This window comes from Oncorhynchus kisutch, linkage group LG27 (assembly GCF_002021735.2).
Source record: "Oncorhynchus kisutch isolate 150728-3 linkage group LG27, Okis_V2, whole genome shotgun sequence".
Classification (NCBI taxonomy): domain Eukaryota; kingdom Metazoa; phylum Chordata; class Actinopteri; order Salmoniformes; family Salmonidae; genus Oncorhynchus; species Oncorhynchus kisutch.
In genome coordinates, this window is record NC_034200.2 from 15,480,474 (window position 1) to 15,501,287 (window position 20,814).

General features: G+C 41.2%; 1 protein-coding gene across 1 annotated transcript in view; it reads left to right on the forward strand.

Annotated features, from left to right (window-relative positions):
- Nucleotides 1–2,642: 2,642 nt before the first annotated feature.
- Nucleotides 2,643–20,814, forward strand: part of klhl14 (kelch-like family member 14) — a 53,120-nt gene continuing 34,948 nt past the window's right edge. Inside the window, exons 1-3 of the mRNA XM_020462486.2 lie at nucleotides 2,643–3,177; nucleotides 4,063–4,966; nucleotides 10,772–10,893. Coding sequence (XP_020318075.2) covers nucleotides 4,086–4,966; nucleotides 10,772–10,893 — 1,003 coding nt within the window. The 5' untranslated portion in view covers nucleotides 2,643–3,177; nucleotides 4,063–4,085. The remainder of the gene's footprint in view (nucleotides 3,178–4,062; nucleotides 4,967–10,771; nucleotides 10,894–20,814) is intronic.

A 20,814-nucleotide genomic window follows, 5' to 3' on the forward strand; every position in this document is an offset into this window, starting at 1 on the left:
GTCAACAGAAGTAAGTTGATATTCCGGCCAACAGAAGGTCAGTTGATATTCCGGTCAACAGAAGGTCAGTTGATATTCCGGTCAACAGAACTCCGGTCAACAGAAGGTCAACAGAAGTAAGTTGATATCCGGTCAACAGAAGTAAGTTGATATTCCGGTCAACAGAAGGTCAACAGAAGTAAGTTGATATTCCGGTCAACAGAAGGTCAGTTGATATTCCGGTCAACAGAAGGTCAGTTGATATTCCGGTCAACAGAAGGTCAACAGAACTCTGGTCAATAGAAGGTCAACAGAAGTAAATTGATATCCCGTTCAACAGGAGGTCAACAGAAGGTCAACAGAAGTAAGTTGATATTGGAATTATGTCTTGAGGTGGTTGTAAAAGCATTTTGCTTCTGTTTGATAACAGAGTGGATATAGTGTTCAATCTTATTTTTCAATTACCTTCCATAAAATAGATTGTAATTCCCTCTTCAAGGAATACATACGGTACAGTGTATGTAATATGAATGTGACAGATAAATATGAGTTGGGTTAACTGGTATAGAGAGAGTTGTAAATCACTGTACTGTGATTCTCTGTCTCAACGGGTTTAATTAGTCCAGAAACTCTTCTCTTGTCTGATGACTGACCCCCCCCCCACACACACACACTTCCTCCCTCCCCCTCTCCTCACTGTAACAACCTACCACCATATAAATGCCCTGCAATTTGAAGACCAGTGGCCTCAGGAGACTGAGTTGCTACAAATAGCTGAAAGAGTTGGAAATTGTCATTTCATAGCACTAGAATGGCTCGCCTGAGACTTGCGTAATGCCATCCTAATTGACTGTTGTATTTTCTTTGGCAAATATTATAGTCCCAGACATACCACAAAATGGGTTATAGCCAGGCACTAGAATGTGATTATACTGTATGTTGAGTCCTTTGGAAGGATTGAAGTATAACCAAAATGATTGTGTTTTAACATGATAAAACACTAATTCATTTAACAATATCTTGTGATGGACATTGCTTGAAACATGTACAGCCAAAGCACCAGATGAGTACGCAGGATGCTCAGATGGCCTGGTTCCACTGTACAAGAACAAATGGCTCTGGTAACAACATGATCTTATACTCACCACTGAGTTGAGAAGTGGTCCTGTCCTGTTGTCAAAGATTCAACCATCAAAAGGCATCAAAAAGGATTATCTTTGAACAACGTTATAAACCCACTGTTTGCGTGGCCTGCTATTATCTGATGGTTGCCTGTGGTGTTCCTCTATTTCATAGTACGTGAACAAGCCCATTTATCCCTATCTGTCATTTTCGAACTTGTGAGGAGGTATCTGTCAGTTTTCGTCCCAGGGGACAACTGGATGTGCAGGTTTTTGCTCCAATTGAGCTCTTCATTTAATTGACAGTTCAGTCCAACCTAATAAGTGCTTTAACAGATTTGAAATTGATTTGCTTGAAGACTTTGTTTTCACCGTTTACTTTGTGTGAAATACATGTTTGATTGACTTGCTTCGTTACACATGGCCCCTCGATATGACAATTGTGATGAGGCATCCATTTTAATGCAGCATATAGTCAATTAAGAATGACAATTGAATTGTAAGTGATAAGATACGGTACTACATAGTGGAAACACCAAAAAGTTGAACCAGACAGTTCTGGACATAAGATGTTACCTCCCAAGATGCATGTAGTGTTACAACAAAACTTTTAGAAACAGAATTATGTATGGCTTTTTAACATATGTAACATGCTCATAACAGTGGATGTGTTCAAGAGCTCCTTCATTGAGGCCTTGAAGATGGCTGACTTATTGACCCACCTGAATATGAGTTATAAAAGACTAAATATCAGACAAATATGTGGTGTGTCTTTATTCAAGTTGACAGTGCATCTGTACACCAACTATAAGGTGAAATGACTTACAAATGCTGTCAAAATAGGTTGAGGCCTATTTTGTATGGGCTCATTTGTAGTGATGTGTAGGCGGAATATATAGAAAGAGTATCTACTTACATCAAACCTATCCACGCAGGATGGATCATGTGAGTCCGGTTCATATTACACTCATTCCTTCTATTGTGTAGGCTCTACAGCAGGACTATATCCATGCAGGACTATATCCATGCCACAATAATTAGTCTATCAAGCTACAAGTATCTGAAAGTTAACTTCTGCTTTTAGATAATAATATAATGGATGTTTTTATGCATAGGAATTTAAGTTGATACAATGTGGCTGGTTACTGGAATGATGGCCTTATGATTTGTCAAACATAGAAAAATATGTTTCATAATTCAATTTTGACAAGTATTATACATGTAATACGATACTCTATGTTCAAATGTGATGCATATAAAGCACTAAAGTTTGTATAGAGCATCTTTTGAAGGACTAGCAGGAGCAGAATGAGATGAGGGGTTATTTTGGTGATGGAGATTAAGGCAGCCTTTTTGTCATTTGTGCGAGACAAGCCATTCATCCATCCAGTTCACAGCCAAAAAAAGGCTGGTCCCAGAAATTAGCAGTTTCAGCTCAGCAGCAAAGTCGTCGGGTTGTGAAGGCAGAGAGAAATTGACTAATTAGCAATGCGCACTAAAACTTGACGGTTCTCTCTATAACAGCGAGGGAAAGACTCGGTTTTTCTCCCCCTTTCTCTTTTCTTTCTTCCATAGATGTTTGAAATCGCAGTCATTTACGCTCGACAGTTTTTACAATAGCCTTGAGCCATAATTTTGCGAGTCTCTTCAGCATCCATACCCCTGCATGGTCTCTCTCCACCGGCCATGCACGACCGTTTCTCTCCCCAACCGTGGATTTCCTATTACTCTCGTTACGACTCACTGAGCCCCAGGCCCAAGGATAATGATGTGTTGTTTCTTGGTAGCATAATTTGTCACACGTATATTTCTTCTTCTTCTTCTCTTGCAGAAAGCACAGCTCCCTCTCACACACTCACACACTTCTTGTTAATTCAGAAGAACAAATTGCCAACGTCAACAAATAACCTGAAATAGTGACTTTATGAGTTGAAATCAATCATTATTTTGAGGCACCGACCATAGACTTTTAAAGGAAAGGAATACAGCAAAAGAAAAAGGAGAACAAAGGAAAGCCAAGTGAGAATATTGGGAACCTAAAGCTTTACTTTCTTTTTTTGTCAAGATCGTAAGTCAGGTAAGTTTGGCTTGTTCTCAAGCAAGCTGCTCACATCATTTAGTTGTGACAGGCGCTTTAGAAAATGTGGCGACTATGAAACGAGGTAGTACAGGACGCTTATATCAAGTTTACAAACATATTTCATACAGTAAATGCATGTTTGGCGTTATACAGCAACATACCCATGTGCGTGTTTCATTTATATTTGAGGGATAGCTGCATTGAATTCATAATTTCGGATACTCACGTCTGAATAGTCGTAACTCAGGTATAAGGGAAAACGCACACGCACAGTGATGATGTCGGCTGTGTGAGGGACAAACTAATTGCTTTTGTATCACTCCGTGCGTGCATTTGTGGATGTGTAAATTTCCTCATTGTGGGAGTGCAGCAAGATAAGAGGAGAACGATAAGTGTTAGCTGAATGCTGCATAGTATCCGTGCACGGCACCGTAGGGGTTGCCTTTTCCTCTGATCCAACAACTTAAATTGCGTTATCGAAGATAAATAAGGCGATGCAGCATCTCCTATAATATTTTGTTTTGACAGTGCGCTTCAAACAACAGCGTCCATTTAAAATGATCTTGTCTTGAACGACTGACAATATCAAGGGAATAGCACATTATTGGGACTATACGTTTTTGGTTTCTCTTCCGACCTGAGCCAAAGTTCAAATGATACCGGACTGAACGATATTGTTCACTGTAGAATAATATCGGAGGGAGCAGCATGACGGTTTACAAGTTCAGTCGTGTGTATATCCACCATTTAACCATTTTGCTCGGTATAACGTGAAGGTATTAGAGACCATTCCATCCTGACTGTAATGATGATATCATGTTATTCACAAATAAATGGGCTAGCGGTAGGCTAAATGGCTTGCATGGTGTATTTGTTGCCTAGGTGGCGTTAACAGTCAGGAAGTCATGTCCAGATCCGGTGATAGAACCTCCACCTTTGACCCTACACACAGTGACACCCTGCTGCACGGGCTCAACCTGCTATGGAGGAAACAGCTTTTCTGTGATGTGACTCTCACTGCCCAGGGACAGCAGTTCCACTGCCACAAAGCCGTGCTGGCATCCTGCTCACAGTATTTCAGGTCTCTCTTCTCCAGCAGTCATATGCTCAACAACGAGGGGAACAACAACAACAAAGACCAGGGGAGCAGTGGTACCCCGTCTTCCTCCCCAGATGACAAGCTGATGGCCAGCCCCCGGTCCATCAACAACTTGGTCCTTCAGGGCTGCTCCTCCATCGGACTACGGCTAGTGCTGGAGTACCTGTACACTGCCAATGTCACGCTCTCCCTGGACACTGTGGAAGAGGTGCTCTCGGTCAGCAAGATCCTCAACGTACCTCAGATCACCAAGCTCAGCGTGCAGTTCCTCAACGACCAGATCTCTGTGCAGAACTACAAGCAGATCTGCAAGATCGCGGCACTGCACGGCTTGGATGAGACCAAGAAGCTGGCCAACAAATACCTGGTGGAAGATGTGCTGCTGCTGAACTTTGAGGAGATGTGCGCCATGCTGGATGCTCTGCCGCCCCCGGTGGAGTCGGAGCTGGCCCTCTTCCAGATGTCAGTCCTCTGGCTGGAGCATGACCGGGAGACTCGCATGCACTACGCCCCGGACCTGATGAAGAGGCTGCGCTTCGCCCTCATCCCGGCCCCAGAGCTGGTGGAGAGGGTGCAGTCGGTTGACTTCATGAGGAGTGACCCTGTATGCCAGAAGCTGCTGATGGACGCCATGAACTACCACCTGATGCCCTTCAGACAGCACTGCAGGCAGACCACAGCCAGCAGGTGAGGACAGATACACACACACACACACACACACACACACACACACACACACACACACACACACACACACACACACACACACACACACACACACACACACACACACACACACACACACACACACACACACACAAATACGGGTTAGGAGTGGTGTGTAAGATGTTGTTAGCAATGGTTAGTAAAGGTACTAATATTGCATACTTGCATATGGTTAGGGTTAGTGAGGATGCTTTAGAATGGTCTACCTTATTTTGCATACCATCTCAATTCCAACGCTACACTATATAACTTAGTTAACTTTTGGTAAAATAGTTTTTTCTCTGTAAAGGTTTTAATTGCAGAACATATGGAGGAACATACATTCAGTCAATAGTTGTACAGTACATTCAGGCATTTCTTCTGAAATAAGAAATTATTCTTATTTCCTATATATTCCAAAAATATATAGGTCACTTATAACTTAACGTAGGCACACATGTAAAAATATGACATAAGAGCACATGAACATTTGTGTTGACATAACCTGGGTAGATATCACCTATATATATAACCTATTTATACACAACCAGTAGGTATATTTCTTTATTAGCAAGGCATGGAAAACAACTCATGGGTTATAGAGTTATAGGTCTGAGTGATCCATACTTAGGAAAGTTGCTTGGTCTGCCTCACCTACAGTACACAACCATGGGAGATACAGTACTGCATGGCCAGCTATGCTTGTCATGGTCTGTTTGTCATGATGAGCATTTTCAGAGATAATTAATGGACAGGATGTTGACAGGAAGATGATTGATTGGCAGTGCTTTATGATGCCGTTGTTTATAGAACACAATTTAGTTATTATAAGTCTCAAGTATTATGGAGCAATTTTGACTTTTATATTTGTCTATCGTTATCTGCTTCAGAAACAGTAGACTATATGATTGGAAAAATATTCGCACAGTATTGTAGAAAATAGTCATCAACAATTATCTTGCAGATGTGGGGTACTATTTATGTACCAGGGTAATTTCACTATTTCTTTCTCACAATATCTTTATAGAGCACATAAGTGGAAATCCAATAAACAGTATCATAAATTCAGAGAGGAAACAGCTGTGATATTACAAAGCTGATTTTCTGTATTCAGAGGTAACACTATTATTAGGAAGTATTATCATGTACATTCACATGATTGTTAAGATGTTACAGCTATGATCTACTGGATATAGCTCATATAGCGTTGGCCAATATGGACTTTTCTCCATGATAGGGAACATTATTTTGTTATCTAAGTCTTCCATATAGAAAATGGTTACTGTGCATTCGGAAAGTACTCCAAAAAAATACATCCAATAAAAAGTTGTGTGGAACTTGGAGAGGGCCTGCATGTGCTGTAGCATGTAGCCATTGCCTCGTAGTCTCAGTGAGATACCCATAGATGGGTCCAGTGAGATACCCATAGATGGGTCCAGACACAGCACAGATCTAGGGTCTAGACTGCTCATATTCATATCACAATCCACTGTTTCTCTCCCCTCAATGAATTAGCCTTATCTATGTTTAGTGGCCATTTGCAGGTGAGAATAACCCCCCAAAACACGAGTCGGCCAGTATCCAAGTGGGTGCATGAGAGGGCGGTCATTTAGTCAATCGTAAAACGAGAACGGATGCAAATGCCTGGAATTAATGGCCAATGTTGTTTAAACGACTGTTACTTTGTGGTTAGTTGTTTAATTGCATTGCACTTAATTAGATGACTGGACTCAATGTACAGTAAAGTATGTGGCCCTGAAATTGTGTTTCACAAACCAACCCCACAGCTCAAGAATACGCTGCACAATTGGCTCAGAACTATCACATGGAGAGTCTTTGCCAATGGAATAGCATGATTTTATGTAGTAGTTGATCTACTGTGTATTGTCCAGTCATAATATTATTTGCCTCACTGTATGGAACCCTGGCACCCTGTAGAAAAGTTCTGATGAGTTCACACCTAATTGAACAGATATCTTTAGGCTGTAAACCCTCTTTAGACCGAAACCGAATGAAAAACAAGCTTTATTGAAAGCTTTATCATAAATTCAGAGAAAAAACAGCTGTGATATTACAAAGCTGATTTTCTGTATTTAGAGGTTACAATATTATTAACATGTTGAGACCAAATACATAGGAAGTATTATCATGTACATACGCGTGATTGTTAAGATGTTACAGCTGTGATCTACTGTATATAGCTCATTTAGGCCAATATGGATTTTCCACCATGATGGGAAACATTATTTTGTTATCTAAATCTTCCATATAGAATACAGTTACAGTGCATTCGGAAAGTATTCAGATCCCTTGACTTTTTCCACGTTTTGTTACTTTACAGTTTTATTCTACATTTTTATTCAATAATTTTCTTCCCTTGTCAATTTACACACAATACCCCATAATGACAATGCAAAAACAGAATTTTTGCAAATGTATTAAAAATAAAAAACAGTTGCTTAAGTATTCAGACCCTTTACTCAGTACTTTGTTGAAGCACCTTTGGCAGCGATTACAGCCACGAATTTTCTTGGGTGTGACGCTACAAGCTTGGCACACCTGTATTTAGGGAGTTTCTCCCATTCTTCTCTGCAGATCCTCTCAAGATTTTCAGGTTGGATGGGAAGCGTTGCTGCACAGCTGTTTTCAGGTCTCTCCAGAGATGTTCCATCGGTTTCAAGTTTGGGATGTGGTTGGGCCACTCAAGGACATTCAGAGTCTTGGGCCTCCCGGGTGGCGCAGTGGTTAAGGGCGCTGTATTGCAGCGCCAGCTGTGCCATCAGAGACTCTGGGTTCGCGCCCAGGCTCTGTCGTAACCGGCCGTGACTGGGAGGTCCGTGGGGCGACGCACAATTGGCCTAGGGAGGGCTTGGCCGGTAGGGATGTCCTTGTCTCATCGCCCACCAGCGACTCCTGTGGCGGGCCGGGTGCAGTGCGCGCTACTAGTCCCCTAGTCCCTACCACTGAAAAACATCTCCACAGCATGATGCTGCCACCACCATGCTTCATCGTAGGGATGGTGCCAGGTTTCCTCCAGATGTGACGCTTGGCATTCAAACCAAAGAGTTCAATCTTGATTTCATCAGACCAGAGAATCTTGTTTGTCATGGTCTGAGAGTCCTTTAGGTGCCTTTTGGAAAACTCCAAGTGGGCTGTCATGTGCCTTTTACTGAGGAGTGGCTTCCGTCTGGCCACACTACCATAAAGGCCTGATTGGTGGAGTGCTGCAAAGATGATTGTCCTTTTGGAAGGTTCTCCCATCTCCACTGAGGAACTCTGGATCTCTATCAAAGTGACCATCTGGTTCATGGTCATCTCCCTGACCCTTCTCCCCCGATTGCTCAGTTTGGCCAGGCGGCCAGCTCTAGGAAGAGTCTTTGTGGTTCCAAACGTATTCCGTTTAAGAATGATGAAGGCCACTGTGTTCTTGGGGACCTTCAATGCTGCAGAAATGTTTTTGGTTCCCTTCCCCAGATCTGTGCCTCGACACAATCCTGTCTCTGAGCTCTACGGACAATTCTTTTGACCTCATGGCTTGGTTTTTGCTCTGTCAACTGTGAGACCTTATATAGGTGACAGGTGTGTGCCTTTCCAAATCATGTCCAATCAATTGAATTTACCACAGGTGGACTCCATGAAAGCTGTTGAAACATCTCAAGGATGATCAATGGAAACAGGATACACCTGAGCTCAATTTAGAGTCTCCTAGCAAACAGTCTGAATAATTATGTAAATAATGTATTTCTGTTTTTATTTGAATACATTCGCAAAAATGTCTAAAAACCTGTTTTCACTTTGTAATTACCGGGTATTGTGTGTAGATTAGTGAGGAAAACATTTAATTTCATACATTTTAGAATAAGGCTGTAATGTAACAAAATGTGGAAAAAGGAAAGGGGTCTGACTACTTTCCAAATGCACTGTCCCTGGTGTCATGACTGTCCAGAGAATCCAAATAGATCAGGTTTGCAATGAATAACTTCAATCAGACCCCCTCTCACCTGCAGAGGGGGGAGAAAATAACTAGTGGGGTTTGACATTCACGTCCTGTTGTACATGAAGGGAGAAGATCCAGGCCTGCGCTCTCAAGATTCACCAAAGGAATGTGCTTTGTTTCAACAGACCCTTTTTCCTGCTGAAACTCGCGAATAGTGGAACAATATTTCTAACGTAGAACGTGGGAAATGGTCAGAGGCGAACTATAGAACACTAATGTAATTTTGTTTGTTATTTTGTGATGTCATTAAAATGTTATGAAGGAAATACTATACTGAAATACTAACTTGGAAAGTATACACACTACATATATGAAGTTTCCACACTATGCGCTGTGCATGTAATATGAAAATGATAAAAGTGTTTTCCATAACTTTGCACAGTGAGTAGTCACCGCCCCGGAGTGAGGTCAGGGAGCGTGCCAGCCTGCCGGAACCGCCCCTTTCGAGCAAAGGGTATAAAGGATGGGTTAAGAAGTTAACACGGGACCAGAAAAGTGTGAAGCTTCAGCTACATGTTTAAAATGGTTTGAACTTTGAATCTCAACACGAGGTGGAGACGATAAACTCACCTCCCGGACAATCACTGGTATGGCGGATTAGCTGTCCTAAGTAAAGTTACTTCGAAAGTGAATTTAACCTCAAACCATCGTATTACGCTACTCTCATCACCACACTGGGGAACCATCGATATGGCTGGCCATTATTTCTTCAAAGAAGCATCTTCAAGAGAAAATGGAAGGAACATCAACTCTGTAGTTCTGTTCAGGACCCAATGACAAGTCACCGGATACCGGATAACTACGAAGAGGGACAACAGTAGAAGACTTGTTGGAACCCATTTCGGATTATCAGAGCCTTACAAGCATGCCGCGAAAATTCCCTGCCCCCTTTCCAAGGCTGCCCGGTTCACTGAGAGACCCCCGGCGAACCCAGGAATTTCACGTAAATACATTCATGATTTTTTTCACAAAGCGGGCGGCGGTTCGTGTGCAAAGTATATGGTTACTTTAGGTGGTAGTAGTTTCTGAATGTTGCAATGTTAAGTGTCTTTGTCTCTCTATCTTTTCTTTAACAAGAAGCCATGTTGTTGTCATTCCGCTAGGGACCTGTTTTCAGCGTGTTAAGTCTCCAGTCAATAACCGGTGCAGAGTGTGTATGTTTATCTGTATTCCCATTTAAGTAGCTAGTAAATAAATAATTCAACCAATTTGTGTAGTACTGAATCATAATTAAGGCTCAGGTTTTTGCAGATGCAAGGTTACGACTGTTCAGAATGACATGATATGAGGTTCTGATTAATACATTGACTGGTTATAGATGTGACTGGGAAAGACCTTTTAGAGTTTAATTCGGGAGATAGTAACTCTTTAAAGAACCGCTCTCGTGGTGCCCCAGATCCTAATGAGTTAGTTACATGATTAATTGAATTGGGCAACAATTAAACATAGTTAGTTAATTAGATAAATAACAGTCTTCAGATTAATGTTAAAGTCAAGTCACGACAATGGGCTACAATTCAATGACTACCAACACAATGACGTTGTTGGGATTAGTTACAATTGGCTTTCTACTCAACAAAAACGGTTCTCTGTATGTTTATGTGTGCAACTGGTTGTTTTATTTAATTTATATCTGTTATGTAATCTATGTTTCCCGGCTCTTGTCCCCCCCAACCCACTCCATACCCTAACCCACCTCCACACCCCATCGCCTCCACCCGAATCGCTCCAAATCCCAACCCCCTCTACACCCCGAAACCCTCAACACCTCCTCACCCACACTACTCCAGGATTCGTTCCAATAAGAGGATGCTGTTGTTGGTGGGTGGCTTGCCCCCTGGACCCGATCGACTCCCCAGTAATCTGGTCCAGTACTACGATGACGAGAAGAAGACATGGAAGATCCTCACTAGTGAGTAGAAACCTGATCTTTTACCGATATGCTCTTTCTGTTATAAGCTTATTTAATAAAGAGGAATCAACGTGTCAACGTACACATTTTTCTACTTCATATTCATCATCTCCAGCAACACCCCAACTTCAACCTATGTGATAATGGAGTGTTTCTATGTTTTGTGGTCAGAAAGATAGAGGAAGATAAGTGTTTACAAACCTTTGCCTACTTATAGTTGGTTAGAATCACATAATGCATATTTTTTACTACAAAACATAAAAATACACCGTATTCACATTTGTTGATGTTGTGGTAGGGCTAGAGATAATGAACCTTAAATTGAACAATTGTGAAATGTCCCTTCAATCGATTTTTGGGTTGAATTCACAAAAAGTAATTAACATAATAATTTAACCAGATTTCAACCACAAATCAATGACAGGATTTTAAGAAGTGGTTTATTTCAAGTTGAACATTCCTAAGGTTTTGTCTTGAGCACAGGTTCATTTCCAGGTAAAATGAAGGGAAGAACAAAAGGAGTTCCTTAAATCCTAGAGATAATGATGTATCACTATCACTTTTAATGTACGTTTTTTAAACTGAGCGTGGTTTTACAGTAACAGCCCTGTGGCATGGAGCTTTCTGCCTGGTTTCCCTTGTTTTTGCTGAAATCTCTTGGCAAAGATGCATGGCCAGATTTATAATAATCTAATAATCTTGTGAAGTGTAGATCTAACATTATATAATTACATGTTACTGTCCAGCTGCTTTAAAATACAATAATATTAAGGTATAATATATTATTATAAAATATTGAATATACCAGATAGATAGCAGAGCGAGGGAAGGAGAAAAAATCCCTCCAAGATGATAAAACCATTTGGTAATTGGACATGCATGGACGTCTTGATAAACCTTGCAAAGCCAAAAGATAATTGTGTAGGTCTTTTTTTGCCCAATAATGTTGACAATGAATTGAATAATTCTAAAATTCATAATTATATTGATTTTATGGTACAGTTGAAGTCGGAAGTTTACATACACCTTAGCCAACTACATTTAAACTCAGTTTTCACAATTCCTGACATTTAATCCCAGTAAAAATTCCCTGTTTTAGGTCAGTTAGGATCACCACTTTATTTAAAGAATGTGAAATGTCAGAATAATTGTAGATAGAATGATTCATCTCAGCTTTTATTTCTTTCATCACATTCCCAGTGGGTCAGAAGTGTATATATACTTAATTAGTATTTGGTAGAATTGCCTTTAAATTGTTTAACTTGGGTCAAACGTTTCGGGGAGCCTTCCACAAGCTTCCCAGAATAAGTTGGGTGAATTTTGGCCCATTCCTCCTGACAGAGCTGGTGTAACTGAGTCAGGTATGTTGGCCTCCTTGCTCGCACACGCTTTTTCAGTTCTGCCCACAAGTTTTCTATAGGATTGAGGTCAGGGCTTTGTGATGGCCACTCCAATACCTTGACTTTGTTGTCCTTAAGCCATTTTGCCACAACTTTGGAAGTATGCTTGGGGTCATTGTCCGTTTGGAAGACCCAGTTGCGACCAAGCTTTAACTTCCCGATTGATGTCTTGAGATGTTGCTTCAATATATCCACATAATTTTCCTACCTCATGATGCCATCCATTTTGTGAAGTGCACCAGTCCTTCCTGCAGCAAAGCATCCCCACAACATGATGCTGGCACCCCTGTGCTTCACGGAAGGGATGGTGTTCTTCGGCTTGCAAGCTTCCCCCCTTTTCCTCCAAACATAACGATGGTCATTATGGCCAAACAGTTCTATTTTTGTTTCATCAGACCAGAGGACATTTTTCCAAAAAGTACGATCTTTGTCCCCATGTGCAGTTGCAAACCGTAATCTGGCTTTTTTATGGTGGTTTTTGGAGCAGTGGCTTCTTTCTTACTGAGCGGTCATTCAGGTTTTGTCGATATAGGACTGGTTTTTACTGTGCATATCGATACCTTTGTACCTGTTTCCTGCAGCATCTTCACAAGGTCATTTGCTGTTGTTCTGGGATTGAGTTGCTCTTTTCGCACCAAAGTACGTCATCTCTAGGAGACAGAACGCATCTCCTTCCTGAGCGGTATGACGGCTGCTTGGTCTCATGGTGTTTATACTTGCGTACTATTGTTTGTACAGATGAACGTGGTGCCTTCAGGCTTTTGGAAATTGCTCCCAAAGATGAACCAGACTTGTGGAGGTCTACAATTTTTTGGGGGGTCTTGGCTGATTTCTTTTGATTTTCCCATGATGTCAAGCAAGGAGGCACTGAGTTTGAAGGTAGGCCTTCAAATACATCCACAGGTACACCTCCAATTGACTGAAATGATGTCAATTAGCCTATCAAAAGCTTCTAGAGGCATGACATCATTTTCTGGAATTTTCCAAGCTGTTTAAAGGCACAGTCAACTTAGTGTATGTAAACTTCTGATCCACTGGAATTGTGATACAGTGAAATAATCGGTCTGTAAACAATTGTTGGAAAAATGTCCTAACCTACTTGCCAAAACTATAGTTTGTTAACAAGAAATTTGTGGAGTGGTTGAAAAACGAGTTTTAATTACTTCAACCTAAGTGTATGTAAACTTCCGACGTCAACTGTATATAGTTGATGGTAGAACTCCAGAGTATATAATGTGCACAGAACACAAACAAATGATCTAATGGCTTCTGCAAATACAAAGAACAAGCTTTCTATTATAGTACTATCCCATAATGAACAAGCAAAAACAGGCTTTTAGAAATGTTTGCAAATTATTTAAAAAAACAACTGAAATATAACATTTACATAACAATTCAGACCCTTTAATCGGTACTTTGTTAAAGCACCTTTGGCAGCGATTACAGCCTCCAGTCTTTTTGGGTATGACGCTACAAGCTTGGCACACCTGTATTTGGCGAGTTTCTCCCATCCTTCTCTCCAGATCCTCTCAAGCTCTGTCAGGTTAGATGTAGAGCATCGCTACACAGCTGTTTTCAGGTCTGTTTTCAGATGTTCGATCGGGTTCAAATCCGGGCTCTGGCTGGGCCATTCAAGGACATTCAGAGACTTGTCCCGAAGCCACTCTAGCGTTGTCTTGGCCGTGTGCTTATGGTCTTTGTCCTGTTGGAAGGTGAACTTTCAACCCAGTCTGAGGTCCTTAGCACTCTGGAGCAGGTTTTCATCAAGGATCTCTCTGTACTTTGCTCCGTTCATCTTACCCTCAATCCTGACTAGTCTCCCAGTCCCTGCAGCTGAAAAACATCCCCACAGCATGATGCTGCCACCACCATGCTTAACCGTAGTGATGGTGCCAGGTTTCCTCCAGATGTGACGCTTGGCATTCAGTTCAAAGAGTTAAATCTTGGTTTCATCAGACCAGAGAATCTTGTTTGTCATGGTCTCAGTCCAAGCGGGCTGTCTTCTGCCTTTTACTGAGGAGTGGCTACCGTCTGGCCACTCTACCATAAAGGCCTGATTGGTAGAGTGCTGCAAAGATGGTTTTCCTTCTGGAAGGTTCTCCCATCTCCACAGAGGAACTCTGGAGTTCTGTCAGTGTAAGCATTGGGTTCTTGGTCACCTCCCTGACCAATACCCTTCTCCCCCAATTGCTCAGTTTGGCCAGGCGGCCAGTTCTAGGAAGAGTCTTTGTGGTTCCAAAATTCTTCCATTTAAGATTGGTGGAGGCCACTGTGTTCTTGGGGACCTTCGATGTAGAAATGTTTTGGTACCTTTCCCCAGATCTGTGTCTCGACACAATCATGTCTCGGAGCTCTACTGACAATTACTTTGACCTCATGGCTTGGTTTTTGCTCTGACATGCACTGTCAACTGTGGGCCCTTATATAGACAGGTGTGTGCCTTTCCAAATCATGTCCAATCAATTGAATTTACCACAGGTGGACTCCAATCAAGTTGTAGAAACATCTCAAGGATGATAAATGGAAACAGGATGCACCTGAGCTCAATTTCGAGTCTCATTGCAAAGTGTCTGAATAGTTATGTAAATAATGTGTTTCTGTTTTTTATTCTTAATACATTTGCAAAAATGTCTAAAAACCTGCTTTCACTTTGTAATTACGAGGTACTGTGTAGATTGATGAGTAAACTTTTAATTTTATCAATTTGAGAACAAGGCTGTAAGTCAAGGGGTATGAATACTTTACAAATACACTGTATAGCTTTTTATTCAACCTTTATTTTACTAGACAAGTCAGTTTAGAACAAATTCTTATTTATAATGACGGTCTACTTGTAACCCTCCCCTAACCCAATGCTGGGCCAATTTTGCACTGTTCTATGGGACTCCCGATCGCAGCCGTTTAGGATCGAACCCGGGTCTGTAGTGAAGCCTCTAGCACGGCGATGCAGTGCCTTAGACTGCTGTGCCAGTTTAGTGTCCTATGCTCAGTCTCAGTTGAGTATGTTGACCCTTTGAGATACACCATTATATTCTTGCCACGTTCCAAAGATCAAACAGGTGCTAATGGGAAACCTTATCTGTCCTTTGCATCATCATCTTCTGTCTCTCAGTTGAGTTGTTGTCCTCTTGTCTGGCGGGGAGCATCTCTCACTAATGTCTCTCCATTCATCGGTATTAACCACTGGCCGATGCTGTCAAAGACCCTGTATACTCTCTCACAATACAATACAACTGTCTAGTCCATTTGTCACAACTGCTCTCAATCCCACCCCAGACAACACACAAACAACACTCACTTTGTGGCCATAGTTATTTCGGGTCCTGGTCTGGTGGTGCGAGTATCATGTACCATGATGTCATTTTAACACATTCCATCTGTAGCTAGATAGAATTGTTGTAGTGTTCCCAAATATTACCCACCTGTTTAATATCTGTCAATACTCAACATGTTAATCGTCTGCTCTATTTGGTGTTACATTAATGGTATTTTAACATTTGCCTCAGATTTTTTCATACATGTACCTGTTTTTGAAAAACATTGATATTTCACTGTTGACATTTTTTTCCATTAAAACTCATCGATATGTGTAACCGTGTAAAACAACTAAAAGGTCAATGGGGATTACCATTATTCAAAACTAAAAGTTAACGCTCAAATGGTCCGTGTCTGAGTGGGAGGACAAAACTGCAAAATCATCCCCTTTAACGTAACACATCGATCGCCACCTGATGGAGCTGCTACAATGTGGATGTGGAATAGAGCATGATTAACATTCAATCATAACTTTTCAATAAGGCAAAGCCTGAGATGGACAACGTTTGATTAAGGAAAATCTGATCCATCTCGTCGCGTCAGATCACTGCAGCTCGTCTGTTCTACAAACTAGAGGAACACTTGCTTGCCATCTAGTGTACCTATAGCACCGTGAAGAAGCAGGGGAGGAAAGTAAGACAAAGACAGTGGCTCATTTAAAGTAGTGACTGTCTGTCTGTCCACAGGCTGATTCTACAGTATCTGAGTCAACATTGCATTAACACCTCATGGTTTCAAAAATAAATCGTTATCCCAAGCACAGTACTGAACAAAAGAATGCAGTGCGGTGGGATGCAACACTAATGACGTTAGATGGTAACGCAACGTTGGTTGGTCCAGTTGCCGTTGAGTTATTCTGTCGACCCCGACCAAACGTGTTGTAATGCGAGGTATCTAACTCCCTCTAGTGAGCCTGAGAGCGTACTGTAAAGCTACGACAAGTCCAATTCTAAGGGGCTGGGTTTGTGCCCCATAGTGGTCTTACTGTTTGGGCTCCAGTGGTAAGTTAGGGGACAATTCATTGACAAACATGTTTGATATCAACATCATTCAACACCCTGATCAAATGAATTAGCCAACATGAACGTGTGTTATGGATAGTAAAACTGCTGTTTTGAGTCATGTTATTACCTTTACCCCTTAATGGAGGCAAAGTGTCTGGTTACCTATGTAAATAAGTTATCTGTTTTGTATTTTTAAATAAATTAGCAACAATTTCTAAAAACCTGTTTTTGTTTTTATGTTATGGGTTATTGTGTGTAGATTGATTGAGGGGAGAAAATGATGTAATCCATTGTAGAATAAGGCTGTAACGTAACAAAATGTTTAAAAATGACGGGGTCTGAATACTTTCCGAATGCACTGTTCTAAAAAATATATATGTTTCTTCATTATATATTTTACTCCCCTAATTGGAGTAAACTAATGGGCAACAACATTTAGGCTACTACTTCCAGCTTATACATACTCTGTACATTTTACGGACACAGTATTCTTTACATTAGTTATCTTGTTGTTTTTTGTCCCACCCTTCAACTGAACCCCTCCCATCTATCTCTGAACAACATCCAGTTTTGATTTCTGTTTTCCATGTATTTTCCAACTGTGCTGAGATGTTTCACAAGTTCTGAACCTTTCTATCCTCATAGTTTTTCAAGTTTGTAACTTTTGGTTAAGAGCATTATTATATTATTGATCGATTGACTATGACTTTTTACATCACCCATTAGTGCTATTTGCAGAGTTAGGTAAATGTTTACAATTCTTTAGCCAACTGCCTGTTCAGGGGCAGAACGACAGATTTGTACCTTGTCAGCTCGGGGAATTGTACTTGCAACCTTTCAGTTACTAGTCCAATGCTAGGCTACCCTGCCGCCCTATTGGTTCCAAGGATTTTGTATAATCATTTAAATTGAAAAAATGTAAGTTTTGAATCAAGTGTTTTTCATAAATCATGTGTCATGGAATCGGTACAAAGAAAATCTCTTCCCAACTATTTTGCAATCTAATGGCACAGTCGTCAAACCTTAAAATAAACTGGTATCATTTTCTATTATTCACAATTTTCTTTAACCAATTTTGGTCTTTAATGCAGAAAAGTTCCTTACTTGCTCCCCCTTCCACTTGCTCTCTTCCATTTTTTGCCGTAATGCTGCAATTAGTTGGCTGTAATTTTGAGTAGAGCAGACATTTCCTACCCTAACCAGAAACCGTGGATGGATGGCGGCATTCGCACGAAACTTAAAGCGCGTTCCACTGCATTTAACCATGGAAAGAGGTCTGGGAATATGACTGAATATAAACAGTGTAGTTATTCCCTCCGCAAGGCAATCTAACAAATGCCAGTACAGGGACAAGGTGGAGTTGCAATTCAACGGCTCAAACACGAGATGTATTTTGCATGGTCTACAGGAAATCATGGACTACAAAAAAGAAAACCAGCCACGTCACGGACACCGACGTCACGCTTCCAGACAAACTAAACACCTTCTTTGCCCACTTTGAGGATAATACAGTGCCACCGTCGCGGCCCGCTAACAAGGACTGCGCCTCCCCCACTCCTTCTCAGTGGCATTTAAACGTGTTAACCCTCGCAAGGCTGCTGGCCCAGCCGCATCGTCAGATCATGCGCAGACCAGCTGTCTGCTGTTTACAGACAAATTCAATCGCTCCCTATCCCAGTCTGTTGTCCCCACATGCTTAAAGATGGCTATCATTGTTTCTGTACCCAAGAAGGCAAAGATAACTTAACTAAATGACTACCTCCCTGTAGCACTCACTTTTGTCATCATGAAGTGATTTGACAGACTTGTCAAGGATCATATCACGTCCACCTTACCGGCCACCCTAGACACACTTCAGTTTGCATATCACCCAAACAGGTCCACAGACGACGCAATCGCCATCACACTGCACACTGCCCTATCCCATCTGGACAAAAGGAATACCTATGTAAGAATGCTGTTCATTGACTACAGGTCAGCATTCAACACCATAGTACCCTCCAAGCTCATAATCAAGCTGGAGGCCCTGGGTCTCAAGCCCGCCCTGTGCAATTGTGTCCTGGACTTTCTGACGGGCCACCCTCAGGTGGTGAAGGCAGGAAACAACATCTCCACTTCGCTGACCCTCAACACTGGGGCCCCACAAAGGTGCATGCTCAGCCCCCTCCTGTACACCCTGTTCACCCACGACTGCGTGGCTATGCACGCCTCCAACTCAATCATCAATTTTGCAGACGACACAACAGTAGTGGACTTGATTACCAGCAACGACGAGACAGCCTACAGGGAGTACGTGAGGGCACCACACGTGTGGTGTCAGGAAAACAACCTCTCACTCAACGTGATCGTGGACTTCAGGAAACAGAAGATGGAGCACCCCCCTATCCACATTGAAGGGACCTCGGTGGAGAAGGAGGAACGTTTTAAGTTTCTCTGTGTACATATCACAGACAAACTGAAATGGTCCACTCACACAGACAGTGTGGTGAAGAAGGCGCAATAGCGCCTCTTCAACCTCAGGAGGCTGAAGAAATTAGGCTTGTCACCTAAAAGCCTGACAAACTTTTACAGATGCACAATCGAGAGCATCCTGTCGGGCTGTATCACAGCCTGGTACGGCAACTGCACCACCCTCGCAAGGCTCTCCAGAGGGTGGTGCGGTCTGCACAATGCATCACCGGGGGCAAACTACCTGCCCTCCATGACACCTACAGCACTCGATGTCACAGGAAGGCCAAAAAAGATAATCAAGGACATCAACCACCCGAGCCACTGCCTGTTCACACAATGCCACTCTAAATAATGCCAGTTTAATAATGTTTACATATCTTACATTATTTATATCACATGTATATATTTTGTACCATCTATTGCACCTTGCCTATGCGGCTCAGCCATTGCTCATCCGTATACTTACATGTACATATTATCATTCACCCCTTTAGATTTGTGTGTATTAGGTAGTTGTTGGGGAGTTGTTAGATTACTTGTTAGCTTTTACTGCACGGAACTCGATGCACAAGCATTTCGCTACACTCACGTTAACATCTGCTAATGTATGTGACAAATAACATTTGATTTGATTTGATTTCAATATATATTTGCTAGCTGCATGTGTGACATAACTCCACCAGTCAAATATTTATAATATAATTTACAAAGATTATTATTATTCTTTTTTTTATATCAATTAGTATATTTGAATTTAACCATCATGTTTGTTGTCATATTTGTTCAGTATTTTCTGGTGGATTAAACTGAAATTGCAACCTTCAATGGCTTGTTTTTAAAATAGCGATATTATTTTTAGATTATTTCATTTTAAAATAACCTAAAGTGAGAGGTTGTAATCTGAATAATGGGAAAAAAGCCATTATTGAATATGGGGTGAGACATCCCTCCTAATGTGCTAGAAAACCAGTTCGGATTTAAGTATTGTTTTTGTATGATTGAAGCCTTTAGTGATAGGTCTAAATGCTTAATATTTAATAAGTGCTGCCCTCCGAGTTCATATTCATTATATAAATAGGCCTGCTTAATTTTGTCTGGCTTGCCGTTCCAAGTAAAATGTCATATGTTTTGCTCATTTAAAAAACAAGTAGGCCACAAAAGGTAAATTGGGATATGACTAAGGAGTTAATCAGGGAGATTTTTCCACAAATGGTATTTTCCTTTCCATGGTCACAAGAGCTTATCTCTTTTTGCTAACTTTCTTTAAAACAAATTGTAGTGAGATAATTTATTTCTTCAGGATATGAATACCGAGTATGTTCACTTCACCATCAGACCATTTTATTGGTAAACTACACAGTAATGTAAAAGTTGTATTTTTTTGTGATCCAATACGTAATATAGTAAGTACGTATCATAATTTGGTTGTCATCCAGAGATGTTAGACAAATTGTATAGATCCTCTATGAGGCTGTGGAGGGATCCAAATTGTGGATTTCAAAGGAAACATGAATCATCAGTGTACAATGACACCGTTGTTTTTAAGCCCTGGATTTCCAGTCCCTTGATATTATTGTTATGTCTGATTTTAATAGCTAACATTTTGATGGCCATAATAAATAGATATGCCGATAGTGGACAACCTTGTATTACTCCTCTTGACAGTTTAATACTTTCTGAGAAGTAGCCATTATTTACTCTTTTACACCTAGGGTAACGATACATACAACTTTAATCCATTGAAGAAGAGA